General features: G+C 48.2%; 2 protein-coding genes across 5 annotated transcripts in view; both read right to left on the bottom strand.

The window, feature by feature from the left end:
- The window catches only part of PTPRN (protein tyrosine phosphatase receptor type N), a 34,911-nt gene extending 30,578 nt beyond the window's left edge, over positions 1-4,333 (bottom strand). The window contains exon 1 of one of the 4 annotated variants that reach the window (XM_028741241.2): positions 4,081-4,333. In XM_028741241.2, the coding sequence (XP_028597074.2) occupies positions 4,081-4,189 (109 nt within the window). In that variant the 5' untranslated portion in view covers positions 4,190-4,333. The remainder of the gene's footprint in view (positions 1-4,080) is intronic. The other 3 variants (XM_028741248.2, XM_028741232.2, XM_028741223.2) reach the window with 3 other exon arrangements.
- Positions 4,334-8,241: 3,908 nt separating this feature from the next.
- Positions 8,242-23,988, bottom strand: DNPEP (aspartyl aminopeptidase). The gene is made up of 15 exons (XM_028741211.2): positions 23,860-23,988; positions 23,638-23,704; positions 20,656-20,744; positions 20,370-20,483; positions 19,563-19,688; positions 16,733-16,863; positions 15,404-15,488; positions 15,134-15,238; positions 14,624-14,701; positions 13,360-13,443; positions 12,402-12,562; positions 11,216-11,255; positions 10,050-10,151; positions 9,310-9,477; positions 8,242-8,659 (listed from the first exon to the last, which is right to left on the bottom strand). The coding sequence occupies exons 1-15, from the start codon at positions 23,863-23,865 to the stop codon at positions 8,609-8,611; spliced, it is 1,407 nt and encodes a 468-aa protein (XP_028597044.2). The 5' UTR covers positions 23,866-23,988; the 3' UTR covers positions 8,242-8,608.
- Positions 23,989-25,042: the final 1,054 nt, after the last annotated feature.

The raw sequence follows: 25,042 nt of genomic DNA, 5'->3' as shown, positions 1-25,042 counted from the left end.
TGGGAGATAGGGCACTCCAGAACCTGACTGAAAAACAAGTTTATAACAAAGCCACAACATACACATTATGTACACCCAGTATGTATGCCCAACATGCAGAGTTATTTTTAAAATGTATTTCATTAAACCTTGATATATTTTTAATGCTACATTAAAAATACATTCTCTCTCTCATACACACACACACACATGCATACACAGAGAGATTAATATCACTGCAGATGCTGTACTGGCAATAGGATTTGGCTTCTAGTCAAAATGTGGAAGGCCGTGAGAAACTTGCTGTTTACAAATGCTTGCTGAAGCTGCAATTGCCTTCCCCCTGTAAACAGTACTTGGTGTTCAATTCCTAGCAGCTAATAAAGATCAGGGAAACAATTCTGCCAGATTAGGATTCTCAAAGGGCAAGAAATGGGTTTTAGAAAGTGAATGAGGGAGAAATAGGCTCATGAGCAATATTTTGATTTTTGACCAGGGAAGAGTTCTTTGTCTGCTGCAGGGTTTCTTTAGTGTGTAGATGGACACAAAATGTGCAGTTGGAAAGCTAAGGGGGAAACTAGACACACCAGGTGTTATGTGTTATTCAAGTACTTAAATAACAGGCAATGTCAGGGACAGCATGTACACAAACAATATATGGGCAGAATATGCTCAGTTTCCATTTCTGAGCTGCCCAAACCTCATTAAAATACCTTCACATTTTGGTCACAACCTCTTGTACTTCAGATCCATTTTCAGGCAGGTAATGATGCATAGGTTTTCCTTTTCCACAGACAGCCAAGTCTTTCTTTTACTTCTGAGCACAATGTTTGCGCTCAGAACCAACTCCTCATCAGAACTATGGAGTCTGGTAGAGAGTATGCTGGCAAGGATCAAAGAGATGTTCTTGCAAATTGGTGACCAAACAAATAATTTTACCTTTCCATATTTTGGTCTCGCTCTTGTGCAGCCACAGCTCAGTGCCTCTACAATCCTTTTCATCTCCTCAGTTACTGCACAATTTTGCAAGTAGGGCGAGAGAATGTCAAATCTAACCTGGAAAGCACTGTCTCAAACTCTTTACCATATATGCCAGTGCTGAATGGAGTCTGAGTTACATAAATCAGGTGCTATTGTTTTGCTGAGTGAATGAACAAGGCTGTCTAAGTTTACAAATAACAACTTGCCACTATATTTAGCAAGCTGGTTGTCTATTGACCTGTTATGTGACAAGTAGAACCTTTCCACTTCCCCTCCTCTTCCCTGGATTTCAGATGATGTGCAGAAGTGTGGAAAGATTTTCCTCAACAGTTGGCACAACAATATAGGTGGGTAGCTTGCCATGTGGTTATATGCACATCATGGTAGCTAACCACCAGGTAACTGGTTATCAGTAGCCACCCTTTTTTCTTTATTTCAGGAGTGAAGAATCTGTGGCCTTCCAGCTGTTAGACTCCAACTCCCATTAGCCACAGCTAGCATGGCCAATGGTCAAGGGTGATGGGAATTGTAGTCCAGCAGCATCCAAAGGGCTACCCCTGCTATAAGACTTGTGCAAATAAGTTCAGAAGAATAGGAAATGCTTCTGCCATCTTCATCCACGGCAATATGAATGCTGACATGTGGATTTTTGGCAGGAAAGAAAGGTACAGATCTACCATACTCTGACACATTATTGTAGGTTGCCAAAAAGCATCCTATTCATTGACACTGATCTAGACTTCTAACATGTCATAGGAGGTAGAAGGAGTGGGACTTTGGTTGAACAACAAACATCAAGCTCAATATTTTTGCCTTCAAGCAAAATTTTCTAAATGGGGTGGGAATCTCTTAATTTTACCCCCATATTAACCCATGCTCATTACTGTTCAGCCCAGTCTCAGACAGCTTTACCAGCATCCCCACAGGTCAAGGGAAAGCACAGGTCAAGTTTTAAATACAAAAAGCCAGCGAAGTATCCACACGCAGATTACCATCATGCCCTTGGGCTAATGATAAGACCTATCCAACCCTTCCCTTAAATGAGCCAGTTCAGCTCTCTGATCTTATACCATCTGGCCACAACTCAAGCTTCCATGCCGCCACAAGTGTCCTTCGTGGTTCCTGTACATTAAAGGCCCATGGCCGAAGCAATGCACTCATATTCCATGGCCATCACTGGATTCGGTGTGAGGGATTTCGCCCCCCCCCCCATTCCAGCATTCCCACTTCCCACCACACAGTCTCTAATGCACCCTCACTGCCAAGCAGGGCAGGAAACTGGTCAGCAAAGGAGTCCATCCTCAGCACCTAACCTACATTAGGTGAAAAGCTTCCAGTAATCATTCTACGTCAAAATTCATCAACATGGCAGATCAATTCATTCACTTCCCTCCTTGAACATGGAATAAAGAGTTTGCAGCTCCCTACGTTAACAGTTTCCCCCCAAACTGACAAGCAACAACCTTGCCCTCTTGAATGCCCCCCACCCAAGAGAGGCATCTAATAAAAGACAGCCTGCAAAGGAGGGTGGTCCAAGAGCAAACACCCAAAAGATTCATGAACCTTCACATTTGTTCAGTGCATGGCTGAGTAGTGGTTCTGGAAGGGGTTGCTGTACATCCATCCTATTCAGCCAAGTGCTACTGAAGCACTGAACCAAGATGCAGATTTGCTCAAGTTTGAGAGCTGCAAGGAAAAAGGAACATTGACCTTCCTGCGCCATTTCCTGATGCAACCTCATTAAAAAGAAAAAGTGACCCATGGATTCATTTTGCAAATAAGGAACTGCCAAGAAGGAAGCCGAAATCAATAACCAGGCCCAGAGAGGGTACCAGGCTGAGCTTATTTCTCTGCACTTTTATAGCACTTGATGGAGAGAGCTCTGCTGTTTCCTAGAAGGAATCCCTCTCAGCACCCCAGCTTTCTTCAGCCAGTGAGAGGAAGGAAGGAAGGAAGGAAGGAAGGAAGGAAGGAAGGAAGGAAGGAAGGAAGGAAGGAAGGCAGGCAGTTTCTAAAGGGGCACAGTGGATGTTTGCAACAGGCAGCTGGGTCAGGCTGGAAAAGGGGAGAGGGTGAAGAAAAAGGCCCAGCGAGAGAGAATGACGTCAGTGACTGAATTGAGGAGGAAAACACGGCGGGGGGGGGGGGAGAAGAGGTTTACTCTGGAGCTGAACAGAGAAAGGGGAGGCAAAGCCAGCCAAGGCTAACAACGCTGTGACGTGCACATGACAGGCTGCCACGCAAAATGGTGACAATCTCCCTTTGGCGGGGGCTGAAGCCGCACCAGGGAAAAGGAGGAAAACATCCCATGGGAGAGTGGGGTGCGTGTGGGTAGAGAAATACATCGAGAGCTGTGCAAGGAAAAGGGGGCATCGGGGGCCGGTGAGGGGAGGGGGAACCAGCACCAACACCCAGCCAGGACCCTAAAGCCCGAGGGAAAATTCTGGAGGATTCAGAGGCGAAGCAAAATAGGGAAAGGGGGTGGGGAGACAGCATTGGGGGGGGGGGAGATGCTCCACTCCATGTTTCCAGCGGAACTGATGCAGACGTGTTACATGGGCTGTTTAAAGAAAACAACAACAGCCAAGGGATCCCCACTTCTCACCGCCTCCCACTGGGAAAGAGCAACCTGCGGGAAGGGTAAGAGCCAAGGGGCCGGCATCTCCCTTCGTTTCCACCACCTTTTCGTCTCCAAGAGCGACCTCCCCCTCCCCAAACCCCCACCATATTTAATAGTCGAAACCCAACCCTCCTACAAGGATACTTTTCCAATCCCCAGGGCGGAAAGAAATACGGATTTATTCGGGGGCGGGGGGGAAACCAGGACTAGGGAGCTCCAGCGTGCCCGAAAAATGGGAAGCGGAGCTCCAGGCTGCCATATGGAAGCGAAGGGGCTGCCCCTAATCTCTGCCAGCCGGGAAGGAAGGAGCTCCTTGGCTCCTCCAAGACCCCCCCCCCCCGTTCACCCCGCCCACTCCAGTTCCGAGCATCCCAAGCGAAGAAGCCTTCCCCTTCCCTCTCCGGCGTCCAGAGTCCTACCCTTCTGGCCACCCTCCCTCATTCCCGCCCGCTTGCATCCTCCTCCTCCTCCTCCTCGCCACCCCAGGTGATCCATCTCACCGTGCAGCACTTGCAGCGGGCGATCCGCGGCAGCGCCGGCCCCGAGGAGCGGCAGCAGCGAGAGGAAGAAACAGCCGAGCGCCCGGAGCAGGCTCCGCCACCGCCCCATGCCAGCCGGTGCCCCCGCGCTCACAACCCAGGCAGCCGCCGCCTCCACGGCCGCTGCACCATCCTTAACCCGGCAATCAGCGCCCCCTCCAGGCCGAGACAAGGACGCGCACCTCCAACCAGCCAATCTCAATGAGCATGCAAAGCACACTCTGGGGCCCCAGTGACCTATCGCAAAGCAGGGAAAGGACACGCCTCCACAGGGAAAGCCAATAATAAAAAAGCCACGGCCACACCCTGCTTGGGGGAAAAAAAGTTACGCCTCCCTATTACACGAGAGGCCACGCCCCTCTCGCCTCGTATTACAGTATACTCGCCGCATTCTCAAATCCATGTTCCGCCTCCGACCAGTCGCACCGACTTCGCCAGGCAAGGCTGGCACACACCCCTCGCTGCTGATGCATTAAGTTTCACCAATCGCTCCGTTAGCGGAGGCTGTTGAATTACACCTCCTGCAGGCAGGCGCAGCCACAGTCTGGGGTTTGGCCACATTCCACTGAAATCACCACCACGATCCCCCCAAAGAGAGCGGCAACCAAAAATAGCTGTGTGTGACACGCTCGGTTATAAATCGGCAGTGCCTCTTTTTCTACCTGAATGGGGAAGGGAGGCTAAGAAAACTGAATCCATGGGGGCTTTCCTATATGTCCTGTTTTTCCTATAGGTCCAAAGCTCCCGCTCTTCACTCAAAAGGAATAATACAGGGGACTCCGCAAGGCAGCATTATGTCATTCCACTCTCACGTGATCCACAAACTTCTGCATATATCCTTGAGGATTCCTGCCAGATGGATTGTGCAGAATCGACCCTCTCTCCGTTGGTAGGGTAAAGCAGATCTCTAGATGATTTGCAAGCCAGCAAGGAGGTCTGGCTCCCAACTACTTAATAGCAGCTATGGGCAATGAGGGTGTGAGTCTGTCTCTCTCTCTCTCTCTCTCTCTCTCTTTCTCTCTCTCTCTCTCTCTCTCTCTCTGTGTGTGTGTGTGTGAGAGAGAGAGAGAGAGAGAGAGAGCGAGAGCGCGCGCAGGTGCATTCACACTCTTCCAGCAAGACTCTTCTTAATATGCTCTCTGGCTTCTAGAGGCCTGCACAATCATAGTAAACACATTTCCCCTAAAAATGGCCAGTAGTAAAATGGCTTAATAGACCTATTTGCCACTTTCAGAAGGAATGCCACCAACAAAAGTGAGTGGCCCCCTTGCCTTCCTGATGCAACCTCATTAAAAAGTGACCTATGGATTCATTTTGCAAATAAAAGACTGCACCAGAAACAAGAGCACTTCTCCAAAAGCAGAGCATGTGCACTTGATTCAAGGCCAGTCATCACACACTCTCCTCACCAGTTCCAATAAAACAGGAAAGGCCCAATGCACTTACTAGAGGGGCTAAGCCAGAACAACAGCTGTTGTATTGAAGAGCCAGTGTTAAGTGCTCCTGCCAACTTTCAATACAGAACAGCTCCAACCCAAAAGATGCAAGTTTAGGCTCTTGTGACAAAATAACCTTAAGCAAATTCACACGGTTCTGCCGTACAGTGGTGCCTCGCAAGACGAAATTAATTCGTTCCGCGAGTTTTGTTGTCTTGCGATTTTTTTCGTCTTGCGAAGCACGGTGTCGGGGAAGTTTTGGAAAAGCTTCAAAAATCACCAAAGTCTTTAAAAACCTCAAAAAAGGTTACCACACCGCGTGCTATGAGTTGCTCCTCGAAGTCAAGTCGCAACTGTATTAACGGTGTTAAGAAAAAGGAAACAAACTTGCAAGACGTTTCCGTCTTGTGAAGCAAGCCCATAGGGAAAATCGTCTTGCGAAGCAACTCAAAAAACCAAAAACCCTTTCGTCTTGCGAGTTTTTTGTCTTGAGAGGCATTCGTCTTGCGAGGTACCACTGTATTTTTTTGGCATTCCACAACAACTTTCATAGGTTAATTTAGTGGTTAAGGGGCAGCAGGAAGAGGGAAATGCTATTTGCTCATTTCAGCTGGTACCTCCTCACATGTTGTAGTAATACAGTGGTACCTCGCGTTACATACGCTTCAGGTTACAGACTCCGCTAACCCAGAAATAGTACCTTGGGTTAAGAACTTTGCTTCAGGATGAGAACAAAAATCGCGCGGCGGCGGTGGCATGGCAGCAGCGGGAGGCCCCATTAGCTAAAGTGGTGCTTCAGGTTAAGAACAGTTTTGGGTTAAGAACGGACCTCCGGAACGAATTAAGTACTTAACCCAGATACCACTGTAAAGCTGCTTACTTTTTCAAACTCCCTGTGTCTTTCTATAGAACTAGAAACTAGGGCAGCATACAACAAGACTGCCTCTTTTTTTTGTTTCCCTACAATTTTGTCATAGTTGGAAGAACATGTTTCACCATCAACTGGAGGACTATATAGCAGGCAAGAGATTGTTTGTGTGCCATCTAGGAAACGGGGATATGGAAACAGAAGTTAGGGGCACAACTAAAAAGCATGAAGTTTTTGCAAATGGAAATGTTTGATTCTGCCTTGGAAGACAGCGTGTCGACTGTTTGGGTCAAGGATCAGTCGAGAGACCCAATTCTTGCCCAGGGGCTGCCACTGCTGGCATTTGCCACTGGAAAAAAGATGCCTTCCACATAGAGCAGTGATAGGTAGGAACCTCAGATTGGGGGGCTGAATGCAGCCCTCCAAGCCTCTTTATCTGGCCCTCCTGATTCTTCTCATGCCACATCCCTCAATGGCTCTGCTCTTTCCTGGCAGCAATGTGTTCCTGACCTGTGACCATGCCCCTGGCTTGTCTGGATGAAGAATACAGATGCAGGATGGGTGGAAGGTGTATGTAAACACTTCTGATTTTACTGTACAAAGGTTAAAAATCACACCTGTTGCTCCCCACACTTTTGCCTCTGACACCACCCATCACAGACACGCAGCATCCACAGGTGGCTGCCATTGAGCAAACAGAGGCCTCCAGCTGAAAAGGTTCCTCACTACACCATGCATGGTGACACTGCAGTCAGCTTCTTGTGTTATTCCCTTCCAACAGAACACCTGAAGGAGAAACTATGGGGGTATTAAGCAAATGGTACAAGACTGGAGGAAGGTGACCAAGTTGACAAGGCAGCCATGTCTGTGTCCACTTTTCTGTCCACTTTTCATTAACACCACTTGTCCAGATTAGAGCTAAAACCACAGGCTCTGCTAAAGACAGGCACGTATTGTTTGATGATGCTTTGAACCTCCAGTCACTATTTTAGATTAGAACGGTCAATCCTCCGCCCTGATATGGAGAGCTGGGAAGCCCATATTCCTACTTCCCAGGACCAGGCCTGCATAGGGGCTGAGGGCACTTTCAGACTATCAGTATATTCAGATTGGATTCAACCAAATAGTGGCAAACTCTGGCTGCACAATTACAGTGCACCAGGACATCCTGCACCACAAACCTCCTTCTCCTAAAGGCTATGCTCTTTGCAATAAGGAAAGTGATGGGAAAATGCACAGGAAAGTGTGGGATAACACTTGAATTGATGCAATGTCATCTAACCTCCTTGCAAACAATTCAGGAGGAATGCTCAATGAACAAGTCTTCTGGAGCTCCCTGAGTAAGGAGATTCCATTCATTGGTATCTTAGGGCTGCCATACAGCCAGAATTTCCTGGAAATTGCTGGGACTTGGCTGTCAAAAACAGTGTCCAGGTGGAATTATCTGGGAAAATCAGAACGTACGTCAACCCAATTTTTGTGTCCGGATTTTCACTTTTGAAATATGGCAACTCTATGGTATCTAGGCAGCCAAGTTTCTGGGGATTCCCTCATCCATGGCAAGATAAAATAACCCCCCCACCCCAGCTACTAGAATTATGGATAGAAAATGGTGCTGAACAGTGCATTCCCACAAACGTAATCTACCTGGTATGATCTTGTGTACTTGCCTGTGTATATAATGCCTCTCAGACATTGCTTGCTTGGCAGCTAGTACCTCTCATTGACATTTTGAGAGAGGCACTTCACACAGGGCGGTAGCTAATTTAGAACCCAACCAAGTGAATGAGCAAAGGATGTGGGAGTGGGATGATCCAATTAAAAGTATGCATCACTTGGCATTTATTCAATGCTGGAATTTCACCCATAATTTCAGTGCCCACTTAAAGCACCAAGATGACTGTAGATAGCCCTTTAACATGTCATTATCTTGAATAAAGTTTTCTTTCAGCTATGAAGGAGCGAGGATGAGCAGTTCTATGGCACAGGCTCTCTGGATCAGGCCCTCCTGGCTGTACGCAAGCCTCAAATGCCCAGCCTCTTTTGGAAAATGACTGTAGAAAGGGGGGGAAAGATGCAACTCTCCAGAAGCAGTCGTTCCATGAGCCGCTGTACAACATGTGCCTTAATTGCTATCTGGCCAGGGAGAGGGGGCGTTAGCCGCTTCCTGTGCTTGAGATGCTCTTCAGTTGCTCAGCAGTCCCTGATCCAGCACTGGGAACAGCTCAAAGAAGGCCTGGGAAAGAAGGAAGGAAGGAAGGAAGGAGGAGAGAAAGAGGAGGAAGAGTCAGATTTGGTGGGGGAAGAACAACCCTCGGGGGGGGGGGGCAGCTGTCAAACACACACATATGATGGCGTCACCATGGCAGCAGGAGAATCGTGAGGCACCATGTTGCCACAGAAACCGATCACCGACTGGAGGGCACCATCGTTGCCATGGTAACATACAGACAAGATTACAAGGAAGAGATGGGGAGTGGGCGGCAGCAGGGCTCAACCTGCAACCCGGGGTGGGGAAGATAGTGACCTCGATATGTATGGAAACCTTGTTCCTGTCTGCCAAGCTCTTCTCACACTTTGTTCCCCCCTCCTCCCCAAACAATACATAGGGCCAGAGGGAAAGCTCTCTGTTTACGTTGCCCTTCCCTCTTTCCTGGTCTGCTCCCAACCGTACAGCCAAGGCCCATGACAAGAGTGTTTCTTTGCTAAGGGGATACTCCATTCAGGCTTCCTCAGTCTAGCCTAACTCACAGGGTTGTTGTGAGGACAACCTGGGAAAGGGGTGGGTGGGAGACCAGGGCACACACCCACACCCTGGGAGGCAACAGAAAACAGCTCCGCTCAATGCAATTGCTTTCCCTCTGCCCCACCTGAGCTGCCACCCACCTTGAAGAGAGTGATGGACTGCAGGACGCTGGAAGTGCAGCACATCTCGCGGATGGAGTGCATGGCCAGCTGCGGGGAGCCCATGTCCAGGACGCGCAAGCCAAGGCGGGAGGCCAAGATGGGCCCAATGGTGCTGCCGCAGGGAGAGTCATTCCGAACCATGAATTCCTGCAATAGGCAAATGAATTGCTTTCTCTTAAGGCTCTTGAGCAGCTGATTTGGCCTTGACACTGTCCAGGGGTTGGGGACTCCCTTTAGCTGTTGGACAAGGCCATTAAGAAGGGCGGCCAGATATGGATCTACCGAGCGTCGATGATGGGAGTGGAGGAGGTCTTTGGGGAGAAGGCTCTGGGCACCTATGTGCACAACCCCAGCATCAAGAGACAGCCATGGGGTGGAAATGCTTCAACACTCCACAGACCTTAAAACCCAAGAAGGAACAGCCAGGGGTTGGAGAGAGAAGGAAGCAGAAAAAACCCATCTTCAGATAAGGAGTAAGGCCTTCTCCATAGCATTTAATCCTGAAGGCCCACCATTTCTGGTCCCATCTCCCGCCCCCAACGGCAGATGGAGCATCTTGCCCCATTGGTCCCTGGCTGAAGAATCTACAGTACAGGGACATAGCACTTATGTATTTCCCTACGCTGGCCAATCCAAAGTCACCCTCTAGTGGCCACAGTCATTAAGTGCAAGGGGAAAGCTTGGGAATAGCTCTTGAGGTAGAGAGGAACAATGCTTACTTGCAGGGGGACGTCCACACGGCTGGCAATTTCTCGGATCAGGGCCTCGGTGACAGCAGTAGAGGCATAGCGCTGGTTGCTGTTCACTTTTATTGTAGGGCCCTGCGTGAGAAACCAGAGGATTCAGAAAAAAAAGATGTACTAAGAAAGGAGATGTGGTCTGCACACATCAAGAACATAAAGCTTTGCTTCCCAAAACATGAGCTGCAACAGAAAGAAGGCGGCGTGGAAGCCAAAAGGAACCACTGGAAAGCAGAGACCTACCCCATGGTAATCTTGCCCCAGAATAATGCAGTAGTTCTATGTATCCCACACAGAAACAAGCATAGGCCTGAGTCTTCCTTTGGGCTTTCAGACATTCTTCCCTCTGCTCTTCTGGCTTGTGGGATCAGGAGATGAGCAACTGCCTTGAGCCCCCCAGCCATGGGATGGGACCAATGCTTGGCACCAGACATCCAAAGTCCCAGAACAAGCCCCCTGCCCCACTAAATACAACAACAGAAAAATCCACTGGCATAATCATTCCTTCCATCTACCATAGCTAGTGTGAGTGTCATTGCTTATGTAGGCAAAACAGCACCACTACCCCAATACAAAATCTTAAGGGGCTTAGGCAAGCAAGTTTGCAGAAGTACTACAATATTTTTATTTTGGGGGAGGAATACCCAAAAGCCAAAGGAGGATTGAGCATGCTCAGTGGGCACATGATAATAATGGGCGAGGGGGAATGAAATGAAACACCCTATCAGAATGGCAGGGGCAGCTGGCTGCTTCCAGAACAGGAGCACTGCACACTACAATATTCTGTTGCAGCTCCAGCCTGTAAGGTATACATCACAAATATTGTAAAGGGCAGGACTGTAACTAACATGTTGTTTCCAGCAATTGAATAACCTTTGCCATACTTCTCAACATCTAGGCTACGGGAGCAAAAGCAAATCCCCCACCCCAGCATCTCTGAAAGCTCATTCTTACATTCAGAGGCAAAGATTTGTGTATTAAAAACCAATGTTATCAGGTCTTAAAGAAGAATTAACTTCAGTTTCAGGAGTAAGTTTTGCTACCTCCCCCATTCAACTTGTGCTGAGGACGACTCTGCTACTGCTTGCAGAGAGTCTGCCTTAGTTTTCCACATTTTATTGTTGCCACGTGGCCCTGTCACCTACCTTGTGGAACTCTGGACGGTGGTTCTTATCGTGCTTGTCGCTGTAAAAGGGAGCATCAAATTAGACCCTGGCCAAGTAGATCCCAAACTCTTAGAAACATGAGGCTGAATTTCAAAGAAGAGACAGTGGAATGAAACTAAGAAGAGATGTGGTGTTATTTCAATGCCTGGGAGCAATTTCAAAAGAAGCAGGGGTTTTTTTGGGAGGGGGGGTGGCAGAGTGGCGCTCCTGATGTGTCAGTGAGAACACCTGTATGCAGATTTATGCACAAAGGACTTTTATTAGAGTGGAGACAGGCATTCTGGGGAAGAGGAGCACTGCCATATGCCAGTGGCAGGATGAGAAAGACCCTCTTGACAGTGATGCCTAAGAGCTGCATCTAGCCCAAGGGCACCATTTGCCAGGGGGCAGATTCAGCGCTGGGTACATCATCTGGAACAATTACAAGCCAAACTCGGAAGGCAGAAGAGCACCTCCATTTTCTGACTTTCAGCATACACTGCCTTTGACACTGCCAAACTGTTTTCTAGGGCCATGAGGCCTGGGAGAGAGAAAGTGCATTTGTCGGGGAAGGCTGAACATAACTACTGGTTCTGCCTCAATCCATGTCCTTTGCCAAAACGCTACCCCTGAGGGTGGTTCTAAATGTTGCAGGATGACAACTCCCGTCATCCCTGACCACCGGCCATGCTGGCTGGGGCTAATGGGATTTGGAGTCCAACCATGTCTGCAGAGGTGGGGGGGGGGCAGATTCTCCAGTTCTGCTCTGGAGGGGTCCAAGGCCCAGGATCTCTGCTCAACAGTTTAGGGAGCCTTATTCCCTTGTTATAATTGAGGGGAGGGCCTTTAAATCGATGACTTGGATTTTGCAGATTAGCCTATACTGATAAAGAAATGTTTCTGACCTCAGGATTTTCAAGTTTGAGAGTTGGTAAGTCAGACAGCTTGCATTTCTATCCTGCAGTTTTAAGTGTCAAAAAATTTTGTTTATAAAACCATGAGGACTGGATTTTATTTTATTTTTTAATGAAAGCAGAGCCTCTTTGAAAGCCGAATTCCACAACAGATGCCAACTTTTCAGCTTGTACCGCAAGCCAGCAAATTCACAGCAGAATGCCTAATATTTAGTAAAATACTTGCTAAACCCTCATGCTTTTTTTCCTGCAGGGCACAGCAACATACTCACGCATAATTGGGGTGCACGGCATGGGCCATGTCAGCACTGATCATGCAGGACTTTGGCATGGCTTCCTCAAAGGCTGTCAAGTTCTGGGGCGAAGCAGAGATGCGCCGAAGGACAAGTTCAGTGAGGAGCGAACCAGCCCCCTGTGCACTCTGGGAACCAACCTGCCAGGTAAGTCAAGTCAAGTCAGTAAAGGAGCCGGCAAGAAGAGCTTTTTTAACCCAGAAATATTCCACCTCCCATCTCAGTGTGGTGCAGAAGTTAGGAATGCTGGCTGATGATGGGTGTGGGGAACCTTTGCCCCTCTAGATATTGCTGATATACAGCCCCCATCAAGCAGGGGCAACGGTCAAGGACAACAGGAGTCGTAGCTCAGCAACCTCTGGAGGAGCAAACATTTCCCACCCCTGGACTGGGACCTGGAAGACGAGGGCTCAAATCACCGCTCAACCAGCAAGGCTGATGGGTGAGCTTGGGCCAGTCCCTCTCAGCTGAGCCTACTTCACAGGGTTGTTCTGAGGATAAAATGGAGACAGGGAGAAGCAGGAATGCCACCCTTGAGCTCCTTAGAAGAAAGGTGTTGCATAAATGAATTAATAATGTTTCAGAGAGCAGACCTGTTGCTGCCCCTTAATTTCTCATAACATTTCCCCTCATCATCTATCAAACCATCAGGTGGAGCCACTCTCCAAATAATAATATTCATCTAATGCTCAGAACAGGATGTCACTTTCCACTTCTGCAGCAACATAGGAGGCTGCCTTATACCAAATCAGACCACTGATCCATCTAGCTCAGTATTGTCTACACTAATTAGGAGCAGTTCTCCTGCCTGGAGATGCCAGGGATCGAACCTGGGACCTTCTGCACGAAAAGCAGATGCTCTACCCCTGGGCTATGGCCCTTCCCTCTTTTCTACCCAGAATGTAGCCTTGCCCATCCACAACTGCCTTGTACTGACCTCTTCATTGTCATAAAGTGCAACCAGGCGCACATTTGGCTCTTTGGCAAGAGCTCCAGGCTCTTTGCTGGATTCAATCAGCGCCTATAGAAAAACATAAGGGGACAAGGTTAGGGAGTGCCTAATGGGGCGGGATAGGGAGTACCCTGGGACAGAAATATTTGCTACTGGTCTATGCGCTTCTATCTTGTGAGCCGACTTCTTAAAGAAATCATGTCAGCGTCTCCCTTCACGTTCACAGTACGTTAAATTCTGTACTTACAATTGAACTGTTTTTCTTTAGTCTGCAGGTTAGACTGGCCTCCGTGGCCTGAACATTTGCAAAGGTTCTCTACTGAGCCGACTTCTTAAAGAGTACCGGTTTCTCTGCAATGTTAGATCCCTTCTGGCACCACAGGAAAGCCTACTTATGGCTTCTGACTAGGTGTCTGTCCCCCCCGCCCCCCTGTGCCCATCCTAGGTATCTGGGAAAGTTTACAAGCTCAGGGACTGTGAGTTTTGTGCTTCCAGCTGTCTTGGGCCTCTGACTACAGCAAATGGAAGGACTCCCTTGGGCTCAACTCTTAAGCTGCAGTCCCATGTCGGAAAGCTGGTGTACTGGGGGAGAAGAGTGTCACCAGGGTAGATAACTGGTGCCTTTATTCATTTCACAAAAAGGGGAATTTAAAATCATATGCTGCTTCTGCTGTAGTGCAACAGTTCTGGAAAAAGCTGTACCTGTCAATGCCCTACCTTTTGACAAAACTTTACAAAAGACCCATGCCTGATGCTACATAAATAAACATTGCACTTGGCTGCTTCTGACTTTCTCCTCACCTCGCCCCCTCCCCCTCCCCGCATGTGTGGTTTACTTCCATGTAAACCACAGTATTCCATTTCATCTGAGCTGGAACCCTTGTGGTTCTGCATAATCCCTCCAAGATTTGAAATGTTTCTCTACCTGTTGCTACACACAGAGAGAGTCTCAGAGGTATATTTCTGCACACAGCCATTCCCACAAACATAGGAATAGTTTCACCATGCTGGGTCACCCCACCTTTTGGCTGCAAGAGTAACAGGTGATTTTAGTACATGGTGTGGGGTGGGGACGGAATGTGAAACAATAGAGCAAGGGTTAGAAGTAGGTTCTAGGTGATTTCTGGGGGAAACACAAGTTATTAGAGCATATTAGAGGATGGCTCCTTTGCATGGCACTGATGGATCACAGAAGAGGATTCATCTCTGACCCGCCCACCCCCGCCCCCCGACCGCACAAAGTACTCACCTGCAGGGCACAGTAGCTGCTGTGGAGATTGTCCAGGCGAGGGGAGAAAATGAACTCACTGAAGGCGCCACCTAGTGTCTGGAGGAGGATTCACCAGAAAGAAAAAATCCTGAGCTGGGACCAACCTTTCCCTGGTTCAGTCTGTCTGCCACACACCACACATTCTCCCTGCAGGTTTTGCAAACGGGTTGGAGAGTGGCAGCTGGGATCTTTCCCCAGGAGATGAATGAGAATCTGGAACAAGCATCTCTCTCTCAGACCAAAGGGTGGGGGATCTGTGGTTCTCCTGATGTTGCTAGACTACAACCCCCACCCCTGACCATGCTGGCTGGTAGGAAGCTCGCAGGTTCCCCATTGCTGTGCTAAAGGAAAGTTGCATGGAGCTAGAAAATGTAATGAGTTCAACCATGTGAACCTTAGAAAGCTAGCTCTGTCCAAAACCAAAACCCCACTGCCAACCCCGAATGCACTGTCTGTCTGTCTATTTATTTAATAAAACAGGACACTCACAGGAGGCTGTGTATCCACCAGGCACAACTCCATCTCCACCACCTGCTCCGGTTTCACCTTCAGCTGGGAGCAGAGGAGGGCCAGCAGGGCTGGAGAGTGACGACTCTGTGAGAAAGAAAAGTTGTGAGAAGGTAAAAGAAACACACTCCACTCTGGAAAGCTGCCAATTCTCCCCTTTCTTTTGGACTTGCCTACTGCACCTCTCCAGCCAATTCAACAGCATCCTTGTGTCTCTCTCCCCCCCCCCCCCGGCTGCCTCCCCAGCCTTACCTGGAGAGATGAGGTACAAGCTGTGTCTATCTTGGACGTCTTCTTTTCCAGGGCCTCCTGGACTTCTGTGGCCAGAATCGGGACCCTGGGAACAGCAGGTGCGTTGGCTGTTTAACTGGCTTGCTCATTATTGCTGCTTCCTGGGAAATTTGGCTCCAAGAAGCAACTGGAGCCCACGGAGCCACCAAGACCCAACAGCACAAAACACTTCCAAAGAAGCCACTTGGTGAAAGTCAGCCCCTCAGCAGAGCAAGAAACTCTGTAACTATGCCTCACCTTTTTTTCTCAGGGAACATCTCCTCCCATTGCCATCACATCCCCTCCCATCATATTGGTAGAATGGTCCAACAGCCAAGTGCTGGGGAACCTGCGGTCCTCTAGATCAGGGGTGGAGAACTGGATCCAGCCAGCAGCCTGGATCCTTATCATCTCCAGGGGCCAAGTTTGACATGCCACTGTCAACCACCTGGTGTCACAACGATGTCAGGTAGGCCACTTTCTTGCTTGTGCGGTACATGAAGCTTTGAAGTCCTGAGAATCAGCTGAGTGTCAGGGTTCCAGCACACTATGCACAGCTCTGTGCAAGCACCAACTGATTGTTGGGGCTGGCACAGAGCCATGCAAGGAGCTATGCACAAGGCTTGGCAGGTGATGCTGATCACACAGGCCAGGTGTAGGGAAAGTGGGTATGGCTTGGTTAAAACTTAGACAGGCATGTGACAAAGACTATCATTTCAGCAGGCATTTTCCACTGGTTTTCTGCTTTTATAATGAATTTTATTATTCTTTTTCTCTATAAGGTGTAGTTTTCTTTAAAAACTTATGTACGCTGCTTAAGAATTCTGAATGTTAAGTGGCCTATAAATACTGGAAGTAAAAAAAACCAAATAAAGATGGGGTGCCAGTAAGCCCTCCAGTCCCAGCCAGTCTGATACGACTTATACACAGAATCCAGACCAGGGCCTCTCTAGGCAATCCTAGAGCACAGAGTATTGTATCAACATAGAAAGCTGTCATATATACCAAGTCAGGTCTACCTAGCTTGGTGCTGTTCAGACTGGCAGTGGCTCTCCAGGGTTTCATACAGGGACCATTCCCAGCCCCCAGCCCTGGAGATGATGGGGAGCTTGAGCCTGGAACCTTCTGCATGCCAAGCAGATGGTCTTCCTCTGAGCTAAGGTCATTCCCCATCACCCAAGGGGATCAAACTCTGCAGCTGACTCTCTTGCTGAAAGGCAAATGACAGGAGTGCCAGCCAGGCCTGCTGCCCCTCGCCCCAACCCACCACGGAATATATGAGCACAGAGGAACAGCAGTTTACACACTCACAGGTGCTGCTCTGTGTTTGGCCCGAAGCTCTCGTTCACATTGCGCTGGAGGTGGATGGCCAGATGTGGGATGCGAAGGATGGGCTGCTCCACCCACACCAGCTGCTGCTCCAGACGCCCTGTGGACAGGTCCTGAAATGGAAAACAGAAGGGGGACATCAGTGTAGGGTGTGGGTCATTCTGCCACTTTCACCCACTGGCATAATGTGGGAGAGGGGAGGAACAGAAGAGCGAGATTAAGGCAGCAGCTGGGAGCTAAAGGCTCTCATTGAACCACTGGTCCACCCAGCCTAGTGTTGTCTACACTGACTGGCAGAAGGACTCCTTCACCGCGCAACTTGCAAATTCCAGAGATCAAACCAGGGATCTAATTGCAAAGCAGGTGATCTTCCACCAAGATATGGCCCTTCTGGAAAATAGAGCTATCATGAACAATCTAACAAAAGTGCCCAGGCGGGGGGGGAAGGCAGCTTTGCAGGGGGGAGAGACTGGAAAAGATTGGACCAATAGTGTAACTTTGTCCATGGTTTCACCAATACTGACAATTAATGCTTTCAGAGGTAGAGGGGTGTGGGGAGGGTGAATACTTCCCTCCCCCTATGCTGCTGGCTTGGATGAAAATGGGAGATCCTCCCTCCTTTAAAGTTGTTTAAAAACAACAAGAAAAAGAAGAAGAGATCTGTTTCAGCCCTGAGCGTCTGTCTTTAAGCAACTCAGAAAGAATGCAAAAAAGAGACTCTCGTTCTCAAAATATGCCAACTAAGAGCATTTATGACAGCATTTTAGAACATGAGTTTGGAGGAACTTTTAGAAAGTTTCACATTTCAATTTGGTAAGAGTGTCACCATAACTATGCACCCTTCCATTCCCACTTAATAAATCCTCTGGCCCACACAGACCATGCACCTATGCTTGCAGGAACCTCATCTCCACTTGGTTTAAATTAATGTTTAATTTTACTCTCAGGTAGGTGTAGGTGTGAACAGAATTGCAGAAGGGAACAAAGCCCCAAACATCTTTTTGATCAGAACTTTCATCTCTTCATCGCTTTTGGTTTCAGTCATATTCAAACAAGTACTTTAAAGTATGCAAAGTATGGCACACTTTGAACTAGACTCCAGTCCTACTCAAGTGTAGCTAGGCGACCAGCTCCACTGAACACACTCAAGTTTACCAGGGCAGAAAGCACTGATCGGGTAATTCATTAAACAGAAGATTAAAATTGCTGGTTTTTAATAACACTTTTATGGACTTTGTCTCCAGGGAAGGATATTCGCTGTTGGAACCTTTGTTGTATCTCAGTCTCAATCAAAACAATGCAATGCATGCAGCTTGATTATTCCACATGATAAACACTTCAGTTTCCTTCATCAAGCACCCTCAGAATATGTCAATTCATGTTAGCATTTAACAAACTACTTAAAAAAAACCCAAGACAACCAACTAAAATCTTCAGTTTAACAGCATATAATAGCAAGAACCCCAAACGAAAAAAGCAACAACTGGGCAATAAAACTATCTAGAGTTTGAACTTGTGGAAACTGAGCTATTTCTCACACCTAACCCAGGGCAGTGGTGGAGAGGAAGTAGCCACATTCAAATTTCAGCCATGTGACCCCAAGGTTCTCACATTACTGGAGTGGCAACCAAAGACGTCATGCTGTAGGACAGGACAACATCTCGCCCTCAGAAGTTGTTGGGAGTCTCCCAGCTTCCGTCAGCCCCAACCAGTGTGGCCAATGATCAGGAATGATGCATGGTGGGAATCCAATGTCATCTAGAAGGCCAGGTTCACCAGTCCTACTGCAGCAGCTCCCAGGCTGCAAAGCAAATATAAGAATAGGCCTTGATGTGCAGGTGATGGAAACTTCAGGCCTGGATTTCAGGCCAATGCAGCCCACCAAAGCTACCCCATGTCTGGATTTTCCCGGACATTATCTGGATTTCAAAGGGGGGAGAGATTTCCGAAAGGTGGCACTTTGTCCTGGACCTTAGGCAACTTCTTTTGGCTCAACAATTTTGGAGGTGTCCTGGTTTTTGAAATATGGCAACCCTACCCACCAAGTCTCTCTATCTGGCCCCTGGTACTCTTCCCTCCTCAGCCATACCCTTTAGTAGGTCTACCTCCTGCCCTCCTTGAGTGTTTCTTCCTAACTGGAATATGTCCTTGTCCTTGTCAGTGTTTGTAAAAAAACAAAAAGAAAGGGTTCTGACCTCCCTTTGTTGCCTCAGCCTGGTCCTCGGACCCTTGTCGGCATAAAAGAGTCCACGAGAAGAGTATCCTTGCAGAGTTTTATTCTTAAAAGTCTTTCTGCAAAAGCGACTGACCAACTGTACACACATCAACACTACCAGCTTTCACTAACCAACCAACCCAACCAACATTTCTCACTCTATATATACGGTGCAGGCCGCTGACTCATGCTGACCCAGCTTTTTAAGCATTAAAGAAACAGCGGCCAATTTTCAGCCGTGACAGTCCTCTGATAATACCTTGTGGGTGTCTGGATAGAAGATAGAGAGGACTGTGTGTGTGTGTGTGTGTGTGTAGAAATTACTCAGCTGCCCAAAGATAAAAACTGCATTAGCTTCTTTGTGCACTTTTTGTCTCTGGCCTTCCCCACCCCCACTGGCATGTGGCCCCTGGAAGGCTGTCCAGAAATGAATTTGGCTCTTAGGCTGGCAAGTGTTCCTCACCCCTGCCCTAATGTGACATGGCTGCAATATTGGAGGTAAAGTCAGGTCTCTTCCAGTTGGCAAAACCTAAGCATTGAAGAGCTCCTAAAGTCACATAGTATACACCACAGTGCAGGGCCCCGGCCAGGACTAACCTTGACGATGACTCTTCCTGCAACAGAGAGGTCACGGTCAAACCAGGTGCTCCAGATGCCCCCTCCATATGTCTCCACAGCCACCTGGACTGTGCCCTCCTGGCTACGTTTTGAGCAGCGTTTCACCTGGATGACACACAAGGACATTCATATGTATATCCCAACAGCACACATTGAATTAGCTCCTCACATTGTAAGGAACTGACCCAACAACAAGAAATGGGGCCAGAGTTATTGTCATAAGAGTGGGTGGCAGCTTTGGATTTTTTGCAGTTACATTCACCGTATACATATATACCAAGTTGTGCACTCAATTGGTTGGTATTCTGTATGCATTTATTTGGTCCATTGCTTTTTCTTTAGTGTTAAAAGGTGCATTTCAATAAGTCCAGTTAAAAAATCCCAACCAACAGTTGTTGTTGTTGTTGTTTTTAAAAAAGGAGTGGAAGAAGGCAATTCCAAAGGGATGTTGTCCAGACTGCTGCCAGAAGGAGGAAGCAAATTTATCACAATTCTGCAAACACTGGCAATCCAATAACATAGGCAAAAGGAACGGCCAAAAACAGTATTTGCAGGGATGGGGAACCTGTGGCCCTCCAGCTTTTGTTGGGAGTCCCACCTCTCACCACGACTACTGGCCATGCTGGTGGGTATCGGGACAGGCCTGTTCACAGAAAGTCAATGCAAAGGGGGAGACAACAAATAATGCAGGACTGAGTCAACAGAGGGCTGCAGGAAGGAAGGAATGCTAAAGAGTACCCAGGGGCATGCTAGGAAGTATTGGGGGGGGGGGGGTTTGCTGCTTACCCGCAGACATGGACTGTCTGTGTGGGCTCCAATCAAGCTGAAGCCATTGCCTGGCTGGTACTGTCCCCCAACAGCAAAGGCGATCAATGTCGAGAGGTTTCTGGTCACAAAATACTAATATGGCGGGGGGAGAGGGGTTAAAGAAAGAGTGGGAGACATCAGTGTTTTACCCAGTTCCATAGATGGAGTGCCTGGCAGAGGCCTCATCTGGAGCACCCCACTCCTTCTCCCACCACCCCAATTCCCAAATGAGAAAGGGAAGGAAGAAGCCGCTCTCTTTCCTCACCTTTCGGTCAGGCTGGATATCCCAGTGTTCAGTTTCCTTCAGCTCCTGGAAACCAGCCTTAAGCAGGCGGCTCCGACATTCGGCCACCACTGCAGAAGAGGAAAACGCAAGCAGTCATGAAGGGGACATGAAGACACTCACCCCCAGCTGGCCAAGCTGCATGCCCCCAATTTTGGGACAACTGTAATGCTCTTCACTTGGGGATAGCCTAAAGCTTCAGCTGATGCAGAATTCTCCTCCCAGAAATTTAACTGGGGACAAGTGCAGGGATCCTGGGATCTCCTTTATCATACCAGCTGCATTGGCTGCTGGTCCATCCCCAAGTTCAATTCAAGGTGCTGGCTATTCTTCAAAGCCCTTTATGGCTTGGGAACATACACCTTCAGGTCTCGCCTCTTCCCAATATGTCTGAGTCCTAAGGTCAGCTGGTAGGTGGTCTTTCACTGGGTGCATTTGTCTTGGTTTTGGGGTTCACAAGGTCTTTCTCTGCGGCAGCCTCCGTACTTGGAATTCACTGTCCCACAAGTTTTGATGACAGAGCTTTGAAAGGCTGGGGTATAGGTAGGTAAACAAATAATGAAATTTCCCCTGGCACATGAGACTCTGAATGATACCCCACATCCCTGCCAAAAAACCAAAATCAGCATGATGCAGCTTAAACTGCACTCACAGGCCTATTTGTACTCCTGAACTCAAGTGTGAGAGTCATATTGTAATGTTATCACCCTGACTTGCTTACCCTACCCTAGCAGCAAGCATAGCCTCAGCTACAAAGCCTTTTGTGGCTTCCCAGCCTCTGCAGGTGAACATCCATGTTACCACACCTTCACAGAAATGATTAGGATTTGCTGCCGCCCCTGCACATGGAAGGATAGGCAACAGCTCAGAACACCCTTTGGGTTCAGATGTCCACAGAGAGCAAACAAGAAATGTATTAAGGAAAGCAAGATAAACACATGAGGAAAGGCGAGGCCCGACTGAGCCGAAGAGGGTACAGAGAAAAAGCACTTGTGGTAAATAAATTATCTTCTGCACAGGGCTCAAGCATTTGCCCTTCTAAAGCTCCTTCCCTAGAAATGTTTCTTGTGACATCTCCGCACAACGATCAGAATTAAGTGTGAAACCTTAACAAAGAATGGTGAGTAATATTTAGTGCTAGTCCAGATCAGATCAGATCCACTGAAATTAATGGGCATGACTAACTTGGGTTCATTTATTTCAGTGGGTTTACTCTGAGCAGAATTTAGCTGAATACAAGCCTGAGCTTGTACTTCTGCCCACTGAGCATCCAACACAGTGGAGAAGATAAACTACCCTCCTTGTATTTTAAAATGCTCCAGTGAACCTCCTTGAATCAAGCAGAACCTGTTTGAGCCTCTACAAGGGAAATGAAACAGATGATTCAATGAATGGCACATTATGCTCACCAAGACTTGCAGATAAGGAACATGTTGCATGCATTAAAGTTCTGCAGAAAATTATGAACGTGGAATGAAAAGCATCCCATAATCTTCCAAAAGTTTAATTATTAAGAACATTTAAATACCAACTTATCCAGAATTTCAGGTAGTGAACAACCAACTTGTATCACAGTACAAATACAGTAAGATGGATGAAAATCCTTAAAAGCTACTCAAGTTACAAGTTAGAAATGATTGGGCAAATAACATTTTTCCCCCTGCCTGGTGCCAAAAAGAGAGCATAAGTACCAGGTAAGACAATTTAGGAAGGTTGCTCCCAGGGGGACTATAGGCTGATAAAAGCCCTTTATTTTGTTGCTGGATGCCAAACATCTGACACAGTAGTCACCTGGAGAGGTTACATCTACACCATACATTTAAAACATTCATACCACTGTTGTCATTCTAACCCCCTAGGAATCCTGGGAACTGCAATTTGTTAAGGGTGCTGATCTCACAGAACTACAATTCCCAGCACCCATAAACTATAGTTTCCAGGATTCTCCATGAATGTTAAACTGCTGTTAGAGTGCTTAATGGTGCAAGTGTGACCACAGTCTCAGCAGAAGATCTTAAAGGTGGGTGCCCTCAGGCTTAAGGGCTGAATGCAGCACCCAAGGTCTCTATCTCCACTCCACTCCACAGCCCTAATGGCTCTGCTTTTTCTTGACTAGAATGCATACACCTCACATTTATTTATTTCTAATATAATTTTATTTTTTCTTTTGACAGAGTAATAAGAATAAATAAATAAGAATAAAAATGTGCACCCCACCCCCGAGACCATTCCATGGTAACTATCCAACCTCCCAAAATTTCAACACCTCTTGCGATGGTTTGACCCCTTTCCGTTTTAACAGTACGAATTCTACAAACACTTTCCATATCTCCTCAAATTCATTTCTCCTGCATACAACCCGTCTTACCTTAATAGCACATATTAATATATCATTAATGGCTATATCCCACACCACTTTATACAATTTTCCCATTTTATATCCACCTTGCCCCTTTCCACTTCCTAGCCATAGCTGGCAACTTTTCCCTTGTTTAAAGGGAAATTCCCTTATTCCGAATAGGATTCCTCGCAAGAAAAGGGAAAAGTTGACAGCTATGTTCCTAGCTATAATAACTCGTGCAACTGTCAATAAATTTGTGAGCAAGTCCTTCCCAGCCTGTGAACCTTCCACGCCATCATAAATTGATAATAATGGTACCGCTGGACTTTCGGCCAGCTTTAACCCAGTGATTTCTGTTATCTCCTTATGTACCCTCCGCCCCGCCCCCCCCCCAATTGTGCATATTTACACCCCTCACACCGCGCATTTAAAGCACACTGCTTACCCCCCCCCTCCACAGAATCCTGGGAAGTGTAGTTTACTCCTTCGGAAGAGCTACAATTCCCAACACCCAGTTCCTGGGATTCTTCAGGGGGAAGACATGGGCTTTAAATGCATGGCAGCCCTCCCGTTGGAGAAGTACTTCCCGGGCGTGAAGCCCCCGGTCCCGGGCTCCGTCTTACCGTGATAAGGGGAGGGGCTCCGGCTGATAAACTTGAGCAGCTCCTGCGCCGCCTGCTTGGAGCTCGCCTGCGGAAGGAAAGGGAGCGAGTCACGAGGGGGCACCGGAGCAACCCGGCTTCGCCTCTGCGCGGACGCCCCAAGGCCCCGAGGCCTCCCGAGAGACCCTCCGCGCTCCTGCCGCCCCTGTCCCTCTCAGCAAAGCCCCCTCAAGCTTATACTACCTGCATGGTTGCCCTGCTCCGGCCCGGCCAAAGATCGAAACCCACGCCGCTTCCCTCTCTAGCAAGAACCGGCCCCGCCCCGCCCGGCTGCGCTGGGCCTGCTGGGCCTTGGGAAGGGAAGTGGCGGGCGGAGCCCCCTCTGCAGGCAGCTCTCGGTAGGGCCCGGGACGCCGCTTCAGAGGTCCGCCGCCGGCGCGGAGAGCTGGCCGTACGTTGCAAACTCAATGCTTGCCATAATAAGCCACCTTTTCATAGAATCACAGAACTATAGTTGGAAGGGACCCGAGGGTCATCTAGTCCAACCCCCCTGCAGTTGGCATAAGTGTGTTCCTGCTCTGTGCAACCAAAGGCCTACCAAGTGCCTTTTTCTGGTGGGACGCATGCTCCTAAACATTTTGTGACTCAGTTTGGCCTCATTGAGGGGCAGTATTTCAATATCAGTAGGAAAATGAGAGTACCCCTAAACAATTTTTAAAAACACACACAAACCACTGGTCCTACCCATGACTTTTAAGGCTCCGTTTTCAGCGCGTCTGAGTGTTCCACCACTGTAACTTGATGTGTGTCGCCGTCGGCATCGCCAGCGTGAGGAGTCTTGCACCATATCCTATGGCGCAGGGATGGGGAACCTGAAGCCTAGGGTTCATATGCAGCCCTCCAGGTCTCTCTGGCTGGACCCTTCTCACCAATGCCCTCAAGTGCTTTTGCCTTCCAGGAATGTGTCTTTGAATCGTGGTTGCCTAGAGGGAGGATGCAGAGAAAAATTTGGGGAGTGAGGAAACCTCTGGTTTTTGCATTACTGGAACGTACCCTCCTACACAAAGGTAAGAATCACATCTGTTGCCCCACATGTGGTCCCCAGAAAGTTGTCGATGAGAGAATATGGCCCTCCAGCTGAAGATTTCCCATCCCTGCTGCAGCTCATCAGCCAGCACAGCTTCAGTGTAGGATTCTGCATAGGGAATAATCACATTTGCAGGTGAGATTAAATTCTGTGATTCTATATTCTCTGTATAATGAGGTGTTTGTGCCAGGGCAGGGAATTAGAATGTCTGTTTTGAGAAGCAGGCTACAATCCTATGCCCACTTACTTGGGAGAAAGCTCTTTTGAACAAGATGGGGCTTACTTCTGAGTAAATATGCATTGGCTTGCTAGGTCAGATTCTCCCTTTGCAATTCTTGT

Source organism: Podarcis muralis, chromosome 1 (assembly GCF_964188315.1).
Source record: "Podarcis muralis chromosome 1, rPodMur119.hap1.1, whole genome shotgun sequence".
NCBI classification, from domain to species: domain Eukaryota; kingdom Metazoa; phylum Chordata; class Lepidosauria; order Squamata; family Lacertidae; genus Podarcis; species Podarcis muralis.
Note: the sequence above shows the minus strand (reverse complement) of the source record. Positions and strands in the feature narration are given on the sequence as shown.